This window comes from Camellia sinensis, chromosome 12 (genome assembly GCF_055761805.1).
Source record: "Camellia sinensis isolate YWXY chromosome 12, ASM5576180v1, whole genome shotgun sequence".
In the NCBI taxonomy this organism is placed as follows: Eukaryota; Viridiplantae; Streptophyta; class Magnoliopsida; order Ericales; family Theaceae; genus Camellia; species Camellia sinensis.
The window spans coordinates 91,567,008-91,583,007 of NC_138972.1; the positions used below are offsets into that span (position 1 = coordinate 91,567,008).

At 38.8% G+C, this 16,000-nt stretch overlaps 1 protein-coding gene across 1 annotated transcript; it reads left to right on the top strand.

Annotated features, from left to right (window-relative positions):
* Positions 1-4,416: 4,416 nt before the first annotated feature.
* On the top strand, positions 4,417-15,660 carry LOC145803728 (uncharacterized). The gene is made up of 6 exons (XM_082897064.1): positions 4,417-4,579; positions 4,694-4,760; positions 4,854-5,156; positions 5,928-6,081; positions 7,127-7,554; positions 15,555-15,660. The coding sequence occupies exons 1-6, from the start codon at positions 4,417-4,419 to the stop codon at positions 15,658-15,660; spliced, it is 1,221 nt and encodes a 406-aa protein (XP_082753190.1).
* Positions 15,661-16,000: the final 340 nt, after the last annotated feature.

A 16,000-nucleotide genomic window follows, 5' to 3' on the forward strand; every position in this document is an offset into this window, starting at 1 on the left:
CAGACAAGGGTCCAAGAATGGTTGAAGATTTGGGAGAAAGTTGCTTATGGAAACAATTATTTGGTTCAGTTGGATAGTTTGGTGGGGGCAATTCGTGAGGTGAATATAGGGGGTTGAGATGTAGGTTACTATCACGGTTTGGGAATTTAAGAGTTGAGCTGGGAAATGGGAGTATTGAGAGAGAGACATCCAAATTTGGAGATTGTCCGGGTCGAACCAACCAAGTATATGGGTAGGGTCTCTTTAGATTTCCATTAGAAGACAATATTCTACTAGACAGTGGTGATCTTGGATCTCCATGAACCATCTTGGACTGTTGGGGGTCTGGTAGGTTAACAGATTGGGGTGAATGTTGAGGTTGTAGAGTCTGAAAGGAATTTGGGTATCTAGGTGGGCTTCTGAGTTAGGATTTCTCTGGCTTCTCAGATTTATGGAGGTCATGTTGTTTCGCCGGAAATGGGTGTGAAAGCGAGGCATTGGTTAGGCAGGCAACAAAATGAGGTGAGAGTGGTATGAGGTTAAGAGAATGAGAGTGAGGAGTAAGAGTATTGTAAGGTTTATGGGGAATAAGGATGGGTAGGTGAAGACAAATGGGATTATTTGGAAGGGTTAAGGAAGCATTGCTAGGTGTAACAGGAGATGAAAAGGTGAAAGGTTCAGAAGACGAGGTCAAAGGGGGGCAGACCTAGATGAGTGGGATGAGGTTTGAGGTGTGACAATCTTCAGAAAGGTTTGCAAAGATAGAGAAGTTATTTGAATCAAGGATAAGGCTGGCTTGAGGAGGTGCAGCTAGCAAGAAGCCAGAGGAGACAGATGGTACAGAGGGATTAGAGGAGAAGATTGACTATACCTGGTTAGCAGAAGGCTCTAGAGTCGATCTTTTTGTATTTTTTCACCAGATAGGGTGGTTTACTGAGGTGTTAGTTTTACAGCGAGAGAGAGGGTGGTTTAATGGTCGAATGGTGGTTTTGTAGTAACGTTAAACAAGTATCCAAGGTCTAAAGTGGGTTTCAGGAGGGATGGTAGACGTGGTGTTTGTTGGTGAGTTGAGTGGAGGATTGGCAGAAGGTGGGTTTGAACTGGTGGAGAAAGAAATGTTACAATTACCTCTCTTGTGGCCCAGTTTACCACAGTCAAAGCAGGTGGATGATATGACTTCGTAAGAGACTCTTTGAGTAATAATGCTAATCTTGATTTTTGCAATAAATGGTTTGGAGAGGTCAACTTGGGCACATAGTCTTGCAAATCCTATCCTTTTGTTGTCATTCTCTATGTGAACATCAATTTTCAGAAGTGTACCCAGTTTGGCACCAATCTTTTGGAGAATGGATTTGTCGAAAAATTCAATCGGAAGACTAATGAATGTGGCCCAAACGACTGTGGAGTAGGTAAAGGAGTGGGTGGCTTGAAACTCCGAGGTTCCTATTTTTGCACCACAATAAAGTGAGCTCCAATGAACCAGGGCCCTTCATTCAATACCTTAGAGAGGTCTTCATCATTGAGGAATTTAATGATGTAGAAATGGTTGCCCAAACTAGTCCAATGATAGCTCCAGTGGGTTTCCACAAAGCTTTAACTCTTGTCATGAAATAGTTGAAACCAATATTGCGACCCTTGAGTTTGATAATGATTGCTTTTAACCAAGGGGTTCTAATTCGTGTCTTATTTTCTGTAATAACCCCAATCTCCGATTAATGCTAAACCATGATTATTTATGCCTAACAGTAATTTAGAAAGAATCCAGAATTAAATTGCATATGTATTACATTATCTTTGTGTTTTTATCTGTTTGCCATAAAATGATCTGTTCATATTTTGACTTTGAACTGCGAATTGAAGGCCTTATTGGCGGCCGAACCCGAAACTGATTAGTGTTTTGTGTTAACTAGAATTAATGTGATTTTATGGTAAATTTAGTTGAAATTTGATTTAGTATGATTAAATTAGATTAAGCTAAATTACATTACTTGGACTTATCTACCGTTTTGCCACTTAATGGACAATCCTAGGCCATTGTTTACTCTCCATGTTATGTGTTTACATCATTTTCATCCATCTTCCTAAGCCAAAACCAACTAGAGAGAGAAAGATAGTTAAGAGAAAATAGAGTTCATCAAGATTTGGCATGGAACTTAGGAGAATTGAAGAGGCTTTGCAAATTTGAGCTCCTAGACTTAGAATTCAAGGTTTAAGGTAAGAGATTCCCCTTTCAATTGTGAATTTAAGATTAATTCTTGCATAGTTCATGGAAGATTAGCGTTTAAAGTCAAGAATTGGTTGAAAATGTTGAATTAAGGCTTAAACCATGCATGCATGTCTACATTCTTGAATTGTGAGGTTGTTCTCATAGAATGCTCACATGCATGTCCATATTTTTGTTATAGTCCATGAATTCATCCTATTCTTGAGCTTAATCTTGCTTTGGATCATGTTTTGGAGCATTAGAAGTCATGAGAATTCATGCATGTTACATTTAAGTTTTGTTCTTGAAGTTTTATTTGAAATTGTGTTCAATTGACTCACCCTTGGGTTTTGATTTTACAAATTGATCTTTGAAACATCTTATACTATGAGTTTACAAGTGTTTTCCAAAAAGTGGGCCTAAGAGGTCGAGTTTTGAGGTGTTGTATGCTTGGTTTGAGCTTGAGAGGGAAATCTGGAAATTCCAGAATTTGGCTTCATCGCTCGAGCGAAGGATTTCACGCTCGAGCAACCATCGTTTGTTCAGAGCTTCGCTCAAGCGAAGGAATGATGGCTCGAGCGTAAATTGCAAGCTCTCAGGCTTTTGGTGCACGCAGACACACGCTCGAGCGAAGAGACCTACGCTTCAACGAAGAGCTGTGTCTCACGCTCGAGCGAGCATCGAGCGGGCATCGAGCGTAAATTTTCAACAACCAGTACTTTTTGCATTTTTTTACAGACCGTTCGAGCGAAAGAGTCTATGCTCGAGCGACCCCTCTGTTTTGACAAGCTCGCTCGAGCGAAGGAAACCACACTCGAGCGAGACCCCTGTTTTCAGCAAGTTTTGAAAAATATTTTCCAAGACATCTTTGCATCCTCATTCCATCCTAGGCATCCCTAGGCCATGTTTAAGACTCTTTAGTGAGGATTTAAGGTTAGAAACACACTAAGAACCAGCGATGTAAGTTTTGTGCAATTAGAATGTGTGTTTCAAGTGTGTGTCCGTTATGTGTTATGTAGGTCACGTGCCGTGTATCGTGTGATCAATATGCTCCATCTGTCTGTTTCAAGGCCAACGGTGAGTAATAACTTAGTAAAGTTATATTCAAACTGTATCTACTTTCTGTGTGATAAAACAAGATCTGTTTTCTGAAATGATATGTTCTGTACAATGAATGATTGTTCAATTTCTGATATGTATTCGTGACATCCTTAGCATCATATGATATCTGTTAGCTGTTACCTGGTATCGGAGGTTCCTTTATGGAACTTATTTCTGTCTGCACTCTGTTACCCGTACCGGAGGCCCTATCACGGGGACTCAGCTTCTGTTCTGTTCTGTTCTATTGCCCGGATCCGGAGGTTCCTTTATGGAACTAGTTATTCGTAACCTCACGTGTATACGTTCTGTTTTGTTTTGTTCTGTTAATGCTAATAGATGTATCACGTAAACTTAATCATGACTTATGATTTCTGTCTGTATATCATCTGGACAAATGATGAATTTGATACAAATCTGAATTATGATTTCTAAATCTGTACGAACTCATTCATTGAAACCCTTTACTCTATTATTATTCACTGGGCTTTCGCTCACAGCTTATATTATGTATGTAGGTGAGCCGGCACATGACCAGGGCCAAAGTTAACGGCCTTCTGTTTTGTTTTTGTCAGCCAACTGTTGTGCCTCCCGAGGAGGTTCCGAACGAAACCTAAAGCCATGGTTGTTTTTGTATTCATGCTAGTTTTTGTGTATGCTCTGTAAAGTCAGGTCTTGGGAAGTACATTCTATAAATACCTTGTAAATATTGTATATTTGGACTGGCATGTTTATGTATATATAAATAAGTTTTGAAATGTTCTGTCCCGTGTACATTATCACAGCTCATTGGACTTTGTCTATTTTGTATTATTGCTTCCACGACCCCTTATTATTTGCTAAAATCTTTAGAGGCCTTGGGTAATCCACGGATTACTGGCCGATTATGGTGCTAAATCTACAGGGGCGGGTTTGGGTCGTGACAGAGTGGTATCAGAGCACGTGTTCTACCACACACAGAGCTCTGTCTGAGCTTAGGATGTCCTAGTAAGAGTTAGGGGCATTCCATCTGCATGTGTGAGTGTGTGGTAATGCAACTGAATATGAAAAATGGATGTACATTTGAATCAAATGAATTAAAGGAAACGAATAAGATTATGCCTATGTTTATTATCATTTGATGTCTGTTTAGTAAGATGGAGAATGCAAGGGGAAGTGGTGAAAGTGAATCTTCAGAGGCTCGCATGGGTCGAATGAAACAGATGTTAGCAGCATTGACTGAAACCTTGACACAACAACAGAGACAACAACCTTTGCCCCCTCCGCCTCCACCAGCACAAGTCGAGGCAGATAATAATGGCATCATCAATCTGACACAGAAATTCATGAAAATGAAACCGCCAACGTTCTATGGTGGAATTGAACCTTTGAAAGCTAAGACATGGTTGCTTGAGATGGAAAAATTGTATGAAGTATTTCCTTGTTCTGAAACCCAGAAAGTCCTCCTAGCCACTTACACTCTGAAAGATGAAGCCCGCAGGTGGTGGTTACTAATCCGAAGTGGCAATGAAAATATGACACTGGCATAGTTTAATGCTATCTTCTACGACAAGTATTTTCCCCAATGTTTCAGGGATCAGAAAGTGTTTGAATTTCAAGAACTCAAACAGGGAAGAATGTCTGTGGCAGAATATGAAGCTAAATTCACCGAATTGGCATGGTTTGCTCCACATATGGTGGATACCAATTACAAGAAAGCACGAAAGTTTGAAGGTGGATTGAATGTAGACGTGTTTGATCGAGTGGGCGTCCTGAAATTGCCTACTTATGTAGAAGTTCTAGACAGGGCCTTAACGGCAGAGGCCACCCTAGCTGCTATGAAACAAAGTAAAGCCCCAGTAACTACAACAACTGAGTGGAGAGGAAAAAGATCCGGGTTTGGTTTTAAAAGAGGTCGGTCCTTTGTCAGTAAGAAGCAAAACACAGGGACTTCAAACAGCTCGAGTCAGAGTAGTGGGTCAATTCCGGTCTGTTCTAATTGTGGTAAAAGGCACAGGGGTGTGTGCTACTGGGTGTCTGGTGCTTGTTTCTGGTGTGACCAACTAGGTCATGTAGTGAAAGATTGCCCGCTCAGGTTTGAGACTACTAGTCGTCCTGCAGCAAGTTCAGCGGGATCCGCTTCTGTGGCCAAAACCAATGCCAAAGCCAATACTGGGAAAGAACCTCTGAGACAAGGCCGAGTGTTTTCCTTAGTGCCCGGTGACGTGTCGAACACCTATACTGTGGTGTTAGGTACACTCCCTATATGTTCTCAACATGCATATGTATTGATAGATTCTGGTTCTACACATTCCTTTGTATCGTATGTTTTTTCTCGAAAATTGACTATACCATTAGAACTTATGACTTATGTGTTATCTGTGTCTATGTCGTCTGGGGATTCTATGATGTGTGCTCATGTTTATCTAGCATGTGATGTTATGATTGGCAATATGATGTTATATGTCGACTTATTACCCTTGGACATTAATCATTTTGATTGTATTTTGGGGATGGACTGGTTGACTAAATACTGTGCTACCATTGACTGTGCAAATAAAACTGTTGTGTTTAGACCACCGGGTATGCCTGAATTTACTTTTATTGGGAATGGGGTAATTCCTCCCCCATATTTGATTTCAGCTATGAAAGCTGTAAAACTCCTTAGGAAGGGATGTAGGGGTTATCTGTGTTGTATACTGACAGCACCATCTGACAGTAATACTGTAGAAACAATTCTTGTTGCTTGTGAATTTCCCGATGTGCTTTCGACTAACTTACCTGGGGACTTAGTTGATAGAGAAATTGAATTCACTGTTCAGGTGTTTCCGGGGACACAACCTATTTCCAAGACTCCCTATAGAATGTCTACCTCTAAATTGAAAGAATTGAAAACCCAACTTCAGGAACTGTTAGATAACAAATTTATTCATCTGAGTACTTCACCTTGGGGTGCTCCAGTTTTGTTTGTCAGAAAGAATGATGGATCTTTAAGATTGTGTACAGACTACCAAGAACTGAACAAAGTGACTATCAAGAATAAATACCCTCTGCCCCGAATAGATGACTTGTTTGATCAACTTCAGGGTGCCCAAGTGTTTTTCAAAATTGGCCTCAGGTCCGAGTATCATCAATTAAAGGTTAGAGCTAAGGACATAGAGAAAACTGTATTCCGAACTAGATATGGACATTATGAATTTTTAGTAATGCCGTTTGGGATGACCAATGCACCTGCAGAGAACATGAGAACCATCTGAGAACCATCTTGCAAATTTTGAGAGAAAAGAAATTGTATGCTAAATTGTCCAAGTGTGAATTCTGGCTTGACAATGTGCATTTTTGGGACATGTAATCAACAAGGATGGAGTTTCTGTTGACCCTCAGAAAATTAAAGCTGACGTGGATTGGCCTAGACCAACAAATGTGATAGAAGTCCGAAGTTTTCTGGGACTTGCAGGTTACTACCGGAGGTTTGTGAAAGACTTTTCCAAGCTTGCCATGCCATTGACTCTGTTAACTCAAAAAAATGTGCCATTTGACTGGAATGAACAAAGAGAGGCACATTTCCAAGAGTTGAAAACCAGGTTAGTGACTGCACCAATCTTAACCTTGCCTAATGGTACTGATGGGTTTCAAGTGTACAGTGATGCTTCCTATAAAGGCTTGGGATGTGTACTAATGCAAAACGGAAGGGTGATTACCTATACTTCTAGACAACTTCGACCTCATGAAAAGAATTACCCAACACATGATCTTGAATTAGCGGCTGTGGTGTTTGCTTTAAAAATATGGCGTCACTATTTGTATGGGGTAACTTACGAGGTGTATATAGACCATAAAAGTTTAAAATATTTCTTCACCCAAAAGGAATTGAACATGAGACAGAGACGATGGTCAGAACTAATCAAGGATTATGATTTCCAAATCTTGTATCATCCAAGAAAGGCTAATACCATAGTAGATGCCTTGAGCCAAAAATCTAGTGCGAATTTGTCATGTTTGCTATCCAGCCGAAAAGAATTGTTGACTGACCTAGAACAAGATGGGCTATTAACTGCTATTACCGCTCAACCTACAATTCTTGACGAGATCAAACAAAAACAGTGTGAGGATGAATACTTGAAAAAGATCATGGAGGAATTTGATTCAAAGCCGAGGCCAGGATTTGTGTTTAAGAATGATGTGCTGAAATTTCAGAACCGTCTTTGTGTACCCGACTGTTATGATTTGAGGAAACGTGTTATGACCGAAGCTCACAATAGTAAATTTGTTATGCATCCGGGGAACACGAAGATGTATCATAATTTGAAACAGAATTTTTTGTGGCCTGGAATGAAATAGAGTATTGCAGACTTTGTGGCTAGATGTCTACAGTGCCAACAGGTTAAAGCTGAACATCAACGACCCGCTGGTTTGCTACAACCACTCCCAATATCGGAATGGAAATGGGAGCACATTACCATGGACTTAATTGTGGGATTGCCTCGTTCTTCTCGAGGTATGGACTCTATCTGGGTTATAGTTGACCGTTTAACTAAGTCTGCCCATTTTCTGCCTAGCAAAACTATTTATAACGCTGATAAATTGGCCAATATCTATATGACTGAAATTGTGAGATTGCATGGAGTGCTAGTATCTATTGTGTCTAACAGGGACTCAAAGTTTGTATCGAGATTTTGGCAGAGTTTGCAACAGGCTTTGGGGACTGAATTAAGACTGAGCAATGCCTATCACCCACAGACAGATGGCCAAACTAAACGAACGAACCAAACTCTAGAAGATATGCTCAGACTGTGTGTGTTAGACTTCCAAGGGAATTAAGAGACCTACTTGCCATTAGCTGAATTTGTGTACAACAACAGTTACCATTCAAGCATTGAAATGGCTCCTTATGAAGCTTTCTATGGAATAAAATGTCGTTCTCCGATATGTTGGGCTGAAGTAGGTGATAGACCTTTGTTGGGACCGGAACTTGTGCAAGAAACAACCGAGAAAATGAAACTGATACAGCAGCGTCTGAAAACTGCACAGAGTCGGCAGAAGAGCTGTGCCGATGTTCGAAGAACAGAGAGGGAATATGAAGTTGGGGACCACGTGTTCATAAAGGTGACCCCGATGAAGGGCCAAACTCGGTTTGGTGTTAAGGAAAAATTGGCGCCAAGATATGTTGGACCTTATGAAGTCCTCGAAAAGATCAATCCGGTATCATATCGGGTAACCTTACCTCCAGTAATGGAACACATGCATAACGTCTTTCATGTATCGATGCTACGAGAATATTTGAGGGATCCACTCCACGTCATTGAACCGACACATGTGCTTTTGAAAGATGACTACACTTATGAGGAAAGACCTATCCAGATTGTGAATCGTCAGATCAAAAAGTTGAGAAATAAAGAAATACCGTTGGTAAAAATTGATTGGCAAAACCACGGAGAAACCTATACAACTTGGGAAACCGAGGAAAACATGATGAAGAGATATCCGGATTTGTTTCCATTGGACCCAATGTTGATTTCGAATGAAGGTAATTCAAGTTTGGAGGACCAAACTCTTTTAAAGGGGGAAGACTGTAATAACCCCGACCTCCGATTAGTGCTAAACCATGATTATTTATGCCTAACAGTAATTTAGAAAGAATTCGGAATTAAATTGCATATGTATTACATTATCTTTGTGTTTTTATCTGTTTGCCATAAAATGATCTGTTCATGTTTTGACTTTGAACTGCGAATTGAAGGCCTTATCGGCGGCCAAATCCGAAACTGATTAGTGTTTTGTGTTAACTAGAAGTAATGTGATTTTATGGTAAATTTAGTTGAAATTTGATTTGGTATGATTAAATTGGATTAGATAAGCTAAATTACATTAGTTGGACTTATCTACCGTTTTGCCACTTAGTGGAAAATCCTAGGCCATTGTTTACTCTCCATGTTATGTGTTGACATCATTTTTATCCATCTTCCTAAGCCAAAGCCGACTAGAGAGAGAGAGAGAGAGAGTTAAGAGAAAATAGAGTTCATCAAGATTTGGCATGGAACTTAGGAGAATTGAAGAGGCTTTGCAAATTTGAGCTCCTAGACTTGAAATTCAAGGTTTAAGGTAGGAGATTCCCCTTTCAATTGTGAATTTAAGATTAATTCTTGCATGGTTCATGGAAGATTAGAGTTTAAAGTCAAGAATTGGTTGAAAATGTTGAATTAAGGCTTAAACCATGCATACATGTCTACATTCTTGAATTGTGAGGTTGTTTTCATAGAATCCTCGCATGCATGTCCATATTTTTGTTATAGTCCATGAATTCATCCTATTCTTGAGCTTAATCTTGCTTTGGATCAGGTTTTGGAGCATTAAAATTCATAAAAATTCATGCATGTTATATTTAAGTTTTGTTCTTGAAGTTTTATTTGAAATTGTGTTCAATTGACTCACTTTTGGGCTTTGATTTTATAAATTGATCTTTGAAACATCTTATACTATGAGTTTACAAGTGTTTTCCAAAAAGTGGGCCCAAGAGGTCGAGTTTTGAGGTGTTGTATGCTTGGTTTGAGCTTGGGAGGCAAATCTGGAAATTCCAAAATTTGGCTTCCTCGCTCGAGCGAAGGATTTCACGCTCGAGCGACCATCGTTTGTTCAGAACTTCGCTCAAACGAAGGAATAGTGGATCGAGCTTAAATTGCAAGCTCTCAGGTTTTTGGTGCACGCAGACACATGCTCGAGTGACGAGACCTACGCTCGAGCGAAAAGCTGTGTCTCACGCTCGAGCGAGCATCAAGCGGGCATCAAGCGTAAAATTTCAACAACCAGTACTTTTTGCATTTTTTTACAGACCGCTCAAGTGAAGGAGTCTACGCTCGAGCGACCCCTCTGTTTTGACAAACTCGCTCGAGCGAAGGAAGCCACGCTTGAGCAAGACCCCTGTTTTCAGCAAGTTTTGAAAAATATTTTCCAAGGCATCTTTGGATTCCATCATAGGCATCCCTAGGCCATGTTTAAAACTCTTTAGTGAGGATTTAAGGTTAGAAACACACTAAGAACCAACGACGTAAGTTTTGTGCAATTAGAATGTGTGTTTCAAGTGTGTGTCCGTTATGTGTTATGTAAGTCACGTGCCGCGTATCGTGTGATCAATCTGCTCCGTCTGTCTGTTTCAAAGCCAATGGTGAGTAATAACTTAGTAAAGTTATGTTCAAACTGTATCTACTTTCTGTGTGATAAAACAAGATCTGTTTTCTGAAATGATATGTTCTGTACAATGAATGATTGTTCAATTTCTTATATGTATTCGTGACATCCTTAGCATCATGTGATATCTGTTAGCTGTTACCCGGTATCGGAGGTTCCTTTATGGAACTTATTTCTGTCTGCACTCTATTACCCGTACCGGAGGCCATGTCACGGGGGCTCAGCTTCTGTTCTGTTCTGTTGCCCGGATCCGGAGGTTCCTTTATGGAACTAGTTATTCGTAACCTCACGTGTATACGTTCTGTTCTGTTCTGTTAATGCTAATGGATGTAACACGTAAACTTAATCATGACTTATAATTTCTGTCTGTATATGATCTGGACAAATGATGAATTTGATACAAATCTGAATTATGATTTCTGAATCTGTACGAACTCATTCATTGAAACCCTTTACTCTATTATTATTTTCTGGGCTTTCGCTCACAGTTTATATTATGTATGTAAATGAGCCGGCACATGACCAGGGCCAAAGTTGACGGCCTTCTGTTTTGTTTTTGTCAGCCAACTGTTGTGCCTCCCGAGGAGGTTCCGAACGAAGCCTAAAGCCATGGTTGTTTTTGTATTCATGCTAGTCTTTGTGTATGCTCTGTAAAGTCAAGTCTTGGGAAGTACATTCTGTAAATACCTTGTAAATATTGTGTATCTGGACTGGCATGTTTATATATATATATATATAAATAAGTTTTGAAATGTTCTGTCCCATGTATGTTATCACAGCTCATTGGACCTTGTCTATTTTGTATTATTGTTTCCGCAGCCCCTTATTATTTGCTAAAATCTTCAGAGGCCTTTGGTAATCCACGGATTACTGGCCGGTTACGGTGCTAAACCTACAAGGGGCGGGTTTGGGTCGTGACATTTTCACTGGTGAGAGTAATGGCAAGGACAAATTCGTCTTCATCTAGCTCTTCGTTGTCGGTGATGGTGTCACGACCCAAACCCGGCCCTATGGGTTTAGCACCGTAACCGGCCAGTAATCCGAGATTACCGAAGGCCTGCTTAACAGTAATACAGTGAAACAGAGTACAGGGCCTGGCGGAAGCCAATACAGTAATTAAACAATGTCCAATGAGCTGTGACAGTCTGTATGCCAAAAAGATTTTTCATGCATTCATACATATACAAACAGTACAGTCTATACAAAAATTTACAGTCACACAGTACAGGGACCTAATCCCTTGATAACAGTACAGTAACACTCGGTCTATACAGAACAGTAAAACAGTACAGAAGGGGGAATTGTAAAAGACCCCTAAGCCTTAACAGGTAGGCTCGGAACCTCGCAGTGAGGCACATAGGCTGGCTTGACAAAACTAGAGTCTAACCCACGCTCCTAGCTCCGATCTGGTGGCTGAGCACCTACATATATATATAAACAGTGAGCTAAAGCCCAGTGAATAACATAAAGCGTAAAGGGGTTTAGAATGAATGTCCTTACAGTAGTGAAAACAGTTCAATTCAATCAGTATTTCAGTTGTTCAGTACAGTATACAGTCATATGTGGTACATCCATTAGCATAACAGTGACAGTAGGTCTTAAAAGACCGAACAGTAATGATGGCCATCAGTCAGTAAACAGTAGTGGTTCCACGAGGGAACCGACAGAGATCTCTGTAACAGTAACAGTAACAGTAAACAGTAGGTACTAAGGATGCCACAGTACAGTTCAGAAATAAAGGACATACATTCATTCAGTAATACCAGTTCAGTAAACAGTTCAGTTCAGTATTCAAAAGATATCAGTTGAACATATCTTTACACAATTGTTACTCACAGAGTTTGGGCTACAGTATGCTAGAGCGTGTCTCCCCAGTTGCCAACCCTACACAGTTCACAGGTTGAACACACACTAAGCTACACAGTTGGGAAATATCATAACTTAATCCCTAATTTGCCTTGGTGTGTTCTACAACGATATCCTCATCTAAATGTCTTAAACTAGGCCTAAGAATGCCTAGGATGGGATGAGGATGCAAAAATACACTTAGAAAACATTTTGCAAACTTTGCTGAAAATAGGGGCCTCGCTCGAGCGAGACTTTCTTCGCTCGAGCGGAAGTCCAAAATCAAAGGCTTCGCTCGAGCGAGGAATCCTTTGCTCGAGCGGTCTGCAAAACAGTAAAAATACTGGATGCTGAGATTTTACGCGCGATGGTCGCTCGATGGTCGCTCGAGCGGAGCCCTGGACAAAGGTGCTCGCTCGAGCGGGGACCCCTTCGCTCGAGCGAGGAAGCCAAATCTGGAATTTCCAGATTTGCCTCCCAAGCTCAAACCAAGCATTCAACCACTCCAAACTCGACCTCTTGGGCCCAAATTCTGGAAAACATAACTAAATTCAATGTATAACAAGTTTCAAAGCTCAATTTATGAATTCAAGCCCCAAAGGTGAGTCAATTAAAACCATATTCAAACCCATTTTCAAGAACAACATTCAAACATGCATGGATGAGTTTTAAACCAAATTAAAGCTCCAAAGCTTGCTCAAATGAGCTCATTTCTTTTCAAAACCAGATGAAAACATGGTCTATAACAACAATATGAGCATGCATGTACTAATGTCCATATAATCAACCTCAAAATGCAACAATACTAACATGCATGCAAGAGATGAGCTTCAATCCACCATTAATGAACCAAATCATGACTTAGCTCTACAAATTAACATGAACCATGCATGAATCAACTTAAAGACAAAATCAAAAGATGAAATTCATACCTAGGTTCCTCGAATGCAAGTCTAGAGGTTCAATATAGCAATCTACACTTCAATTCCAAGCAATTCAAGCCAAATCAACAAGAACAATTCTCTCTCTCTCTAACTCTCCTCTCATGGTCGGCTAAGCTCAGGAGAAATGGCTGATGGAAATGTTTTGAGTCAAGGATGCAAGGCTCTAGCATCACTAGGTAGTGTGCCACTAAGGGTGGCAATATGGTAAATAAACCAAACTCTTTAATTAGCTTATTTTAATCTAATTTAATCATGCCTAATCAGTTTTCAGATAATTATACTATAAAATCACATAAATTATGTTGATCATTAAACATCAATCAATTTTGGATTCGGCCGCCGATAAGGCCTTCCATTAGCAGTTTAAACATATAAGCATGAACAGATAATCATACAGTCAAACAGATAGAATGCAACTTAACTAACATATACTCAATCAATTCGGTTTCCAATTTCAGTCAGTCAGTTCAGTACTTTTAATCAGTTCAATTATCAGTCATTATCAGTTTCGTTTAACAGTAATCGGTGATTATCGGTAATCAATCGGTCATTAATCAGTAAACAGTATGGGGGTTGTTACAGATGGTATCGAGGAGTGAGGGGGTGGGGGTGGAGTTTGAGAAAAGATGGGTAGTTAAGACATCCTTGAAGGAGAGGGGGGCAGGGTTAGTACCTGGGTTAGGGATGGATTTGTGATGATGACATTCTTGCTAGTCAATTTCTTCAGTTAAGGTGTCCACTAGGTTGCCATTTGGTTGGGCTTGATGGCTGCCGGTTGCTATGGATTTTCCTGTTAACACCGATGGGTCCTCTTGCCATTGAGCAGCAAAACCTTTCTCACTCTCTCTCTCTAACATTTTTTCATTACATAGTTTACAGTAAGTCATTTGTTACTACTATCAAATCATTACCAATACCCATACACATATCAAAGATGTTAGAGATCTCAAAAGTTTTACTACTAAAATTTCTATCAAATATCTAACATAGGTGTGAGACCCACACAGGGCCCACATAATGTAGGTCTCACACCCATATAAAAACATTTGATAGAACTTTTGTTATTTTTAATATTATTCTACATATATACAACACTAACCACCCTCAAAATGAACATTGATTGAGATTGATATATATAAAAGTATAATATATATAAATGTATTGAAATATATAAAAAAATTATATGAAAATCTGTAAAATATATATTATTATTTTTATAAAAATATTTTAACTTCAACATAATGATTTTTATTTTTTAAATGAGCCGCACTAGTAAATTAAAATAAGAGAACCCTTATCTTGAATTCGGGTTGCTAAAGTCATACCCAGATACCCGCATTTCAAAACCATGGCCCGCCCTTGCAATAATGACATGCGAATATGCAATTCATTTTAGGATAAATTACGAACGCATCTTTTAAAAATATAAATTATTTTTATAATTTTAAAAAATACATTTTATCTTTGAGATTTTAAATTTTATAATAAATAATTTATTTTATTAATAAATCATTAATCTAATTAACAAATTGCAATGATGTTAAAAATTTATTTTAATTAATAATTTAAGTAATTTTATTATTGTATAAGAGATAAACTAAAAAATTTATTTTTTAATTAATTATATTAAATAAAAAAAGAAGTTTTACGTGCAGATGTTAATAGGTGGACTTGTTATCCAATAAGTTTGGTGATTATTAATTTCATTTTTATCAAACTCTATTAAAAAAAATTAATAATTGTTAATTTTCAGTAATAGTTTTAAAATTTTGTCACAAAAATATCACTAATTATAAATTTTAGTAACAGTTAAAAAAAATCATCACTAATTTTTAGCTTTTAACAATAGTTTGAACAATTTATAACAAAAAAAAGGTTATTAATTGTAAATCTTTACGATAATTTATAAAATTGTGATAAAAAAATTACAAATTGTCACTTTTTAGCGATATATATAAAAAATCGTCTAAAAAAATGATTTTTATTTACAATTTTACCACGATTAACTTTCAATAGGATTTAAAGGAAATTAAACCAAACTATTAAGAAGTATTAATAGTTTATTTAATAAAAAAATAAATTTTTATATGAGACCATTCCATTTTGGATTATTTACTAGTAAATTCCATTCCACAATCAATTATACCAATCAGTCCCAACTTTAAACTTTTGATCCAATAAGTCCTACTAGTAGAGAGATTTGGTCCTTTTCAGCATATTTTTCCATGTACGTCGTCGTGGTGTGGACAGTTATACCCTTCTATGTTTTTGATTGTGCGTGATTCGTGAGAATACGTTTTCTTTTTTGTTATGTTGGATAGTATTTTGGGTAACCCAAATGTTACTTCAGCAGATGACTCTGCCATTGCCGTTAGGGTTTCGGACTGGCTATGCGGTGGGCTCAAAGGTGGTGGTGTGACGGTGTGACATACGTACTATTTCAACCGTTGATGGTGTACTGGTGTCACATACGTAGCAGTTCAGACGTCGGCACCTCCGTCTGTTTGCAGGTCGGCACCTCCGTAGCAGTGCATTGGTTTCTTTGCATTGGGGGGTTGTGTGACTGTGAGGGGTATGTGGAGCAGGGTTGGTTGTGTGTTCTAGTTTTGGGGTAGACGTCGTGTTACTACGGTTTGGTGACAAGTCGATTTCCCTGGTGTGTGGGTGTGTGTATCGATGTGTATTGCATTGTAAATGTGATTTTCTCAAATTGCAAACAATACCAACGACGCTATCAGTTTGCAAACCCCATTCCAATTTGATGATA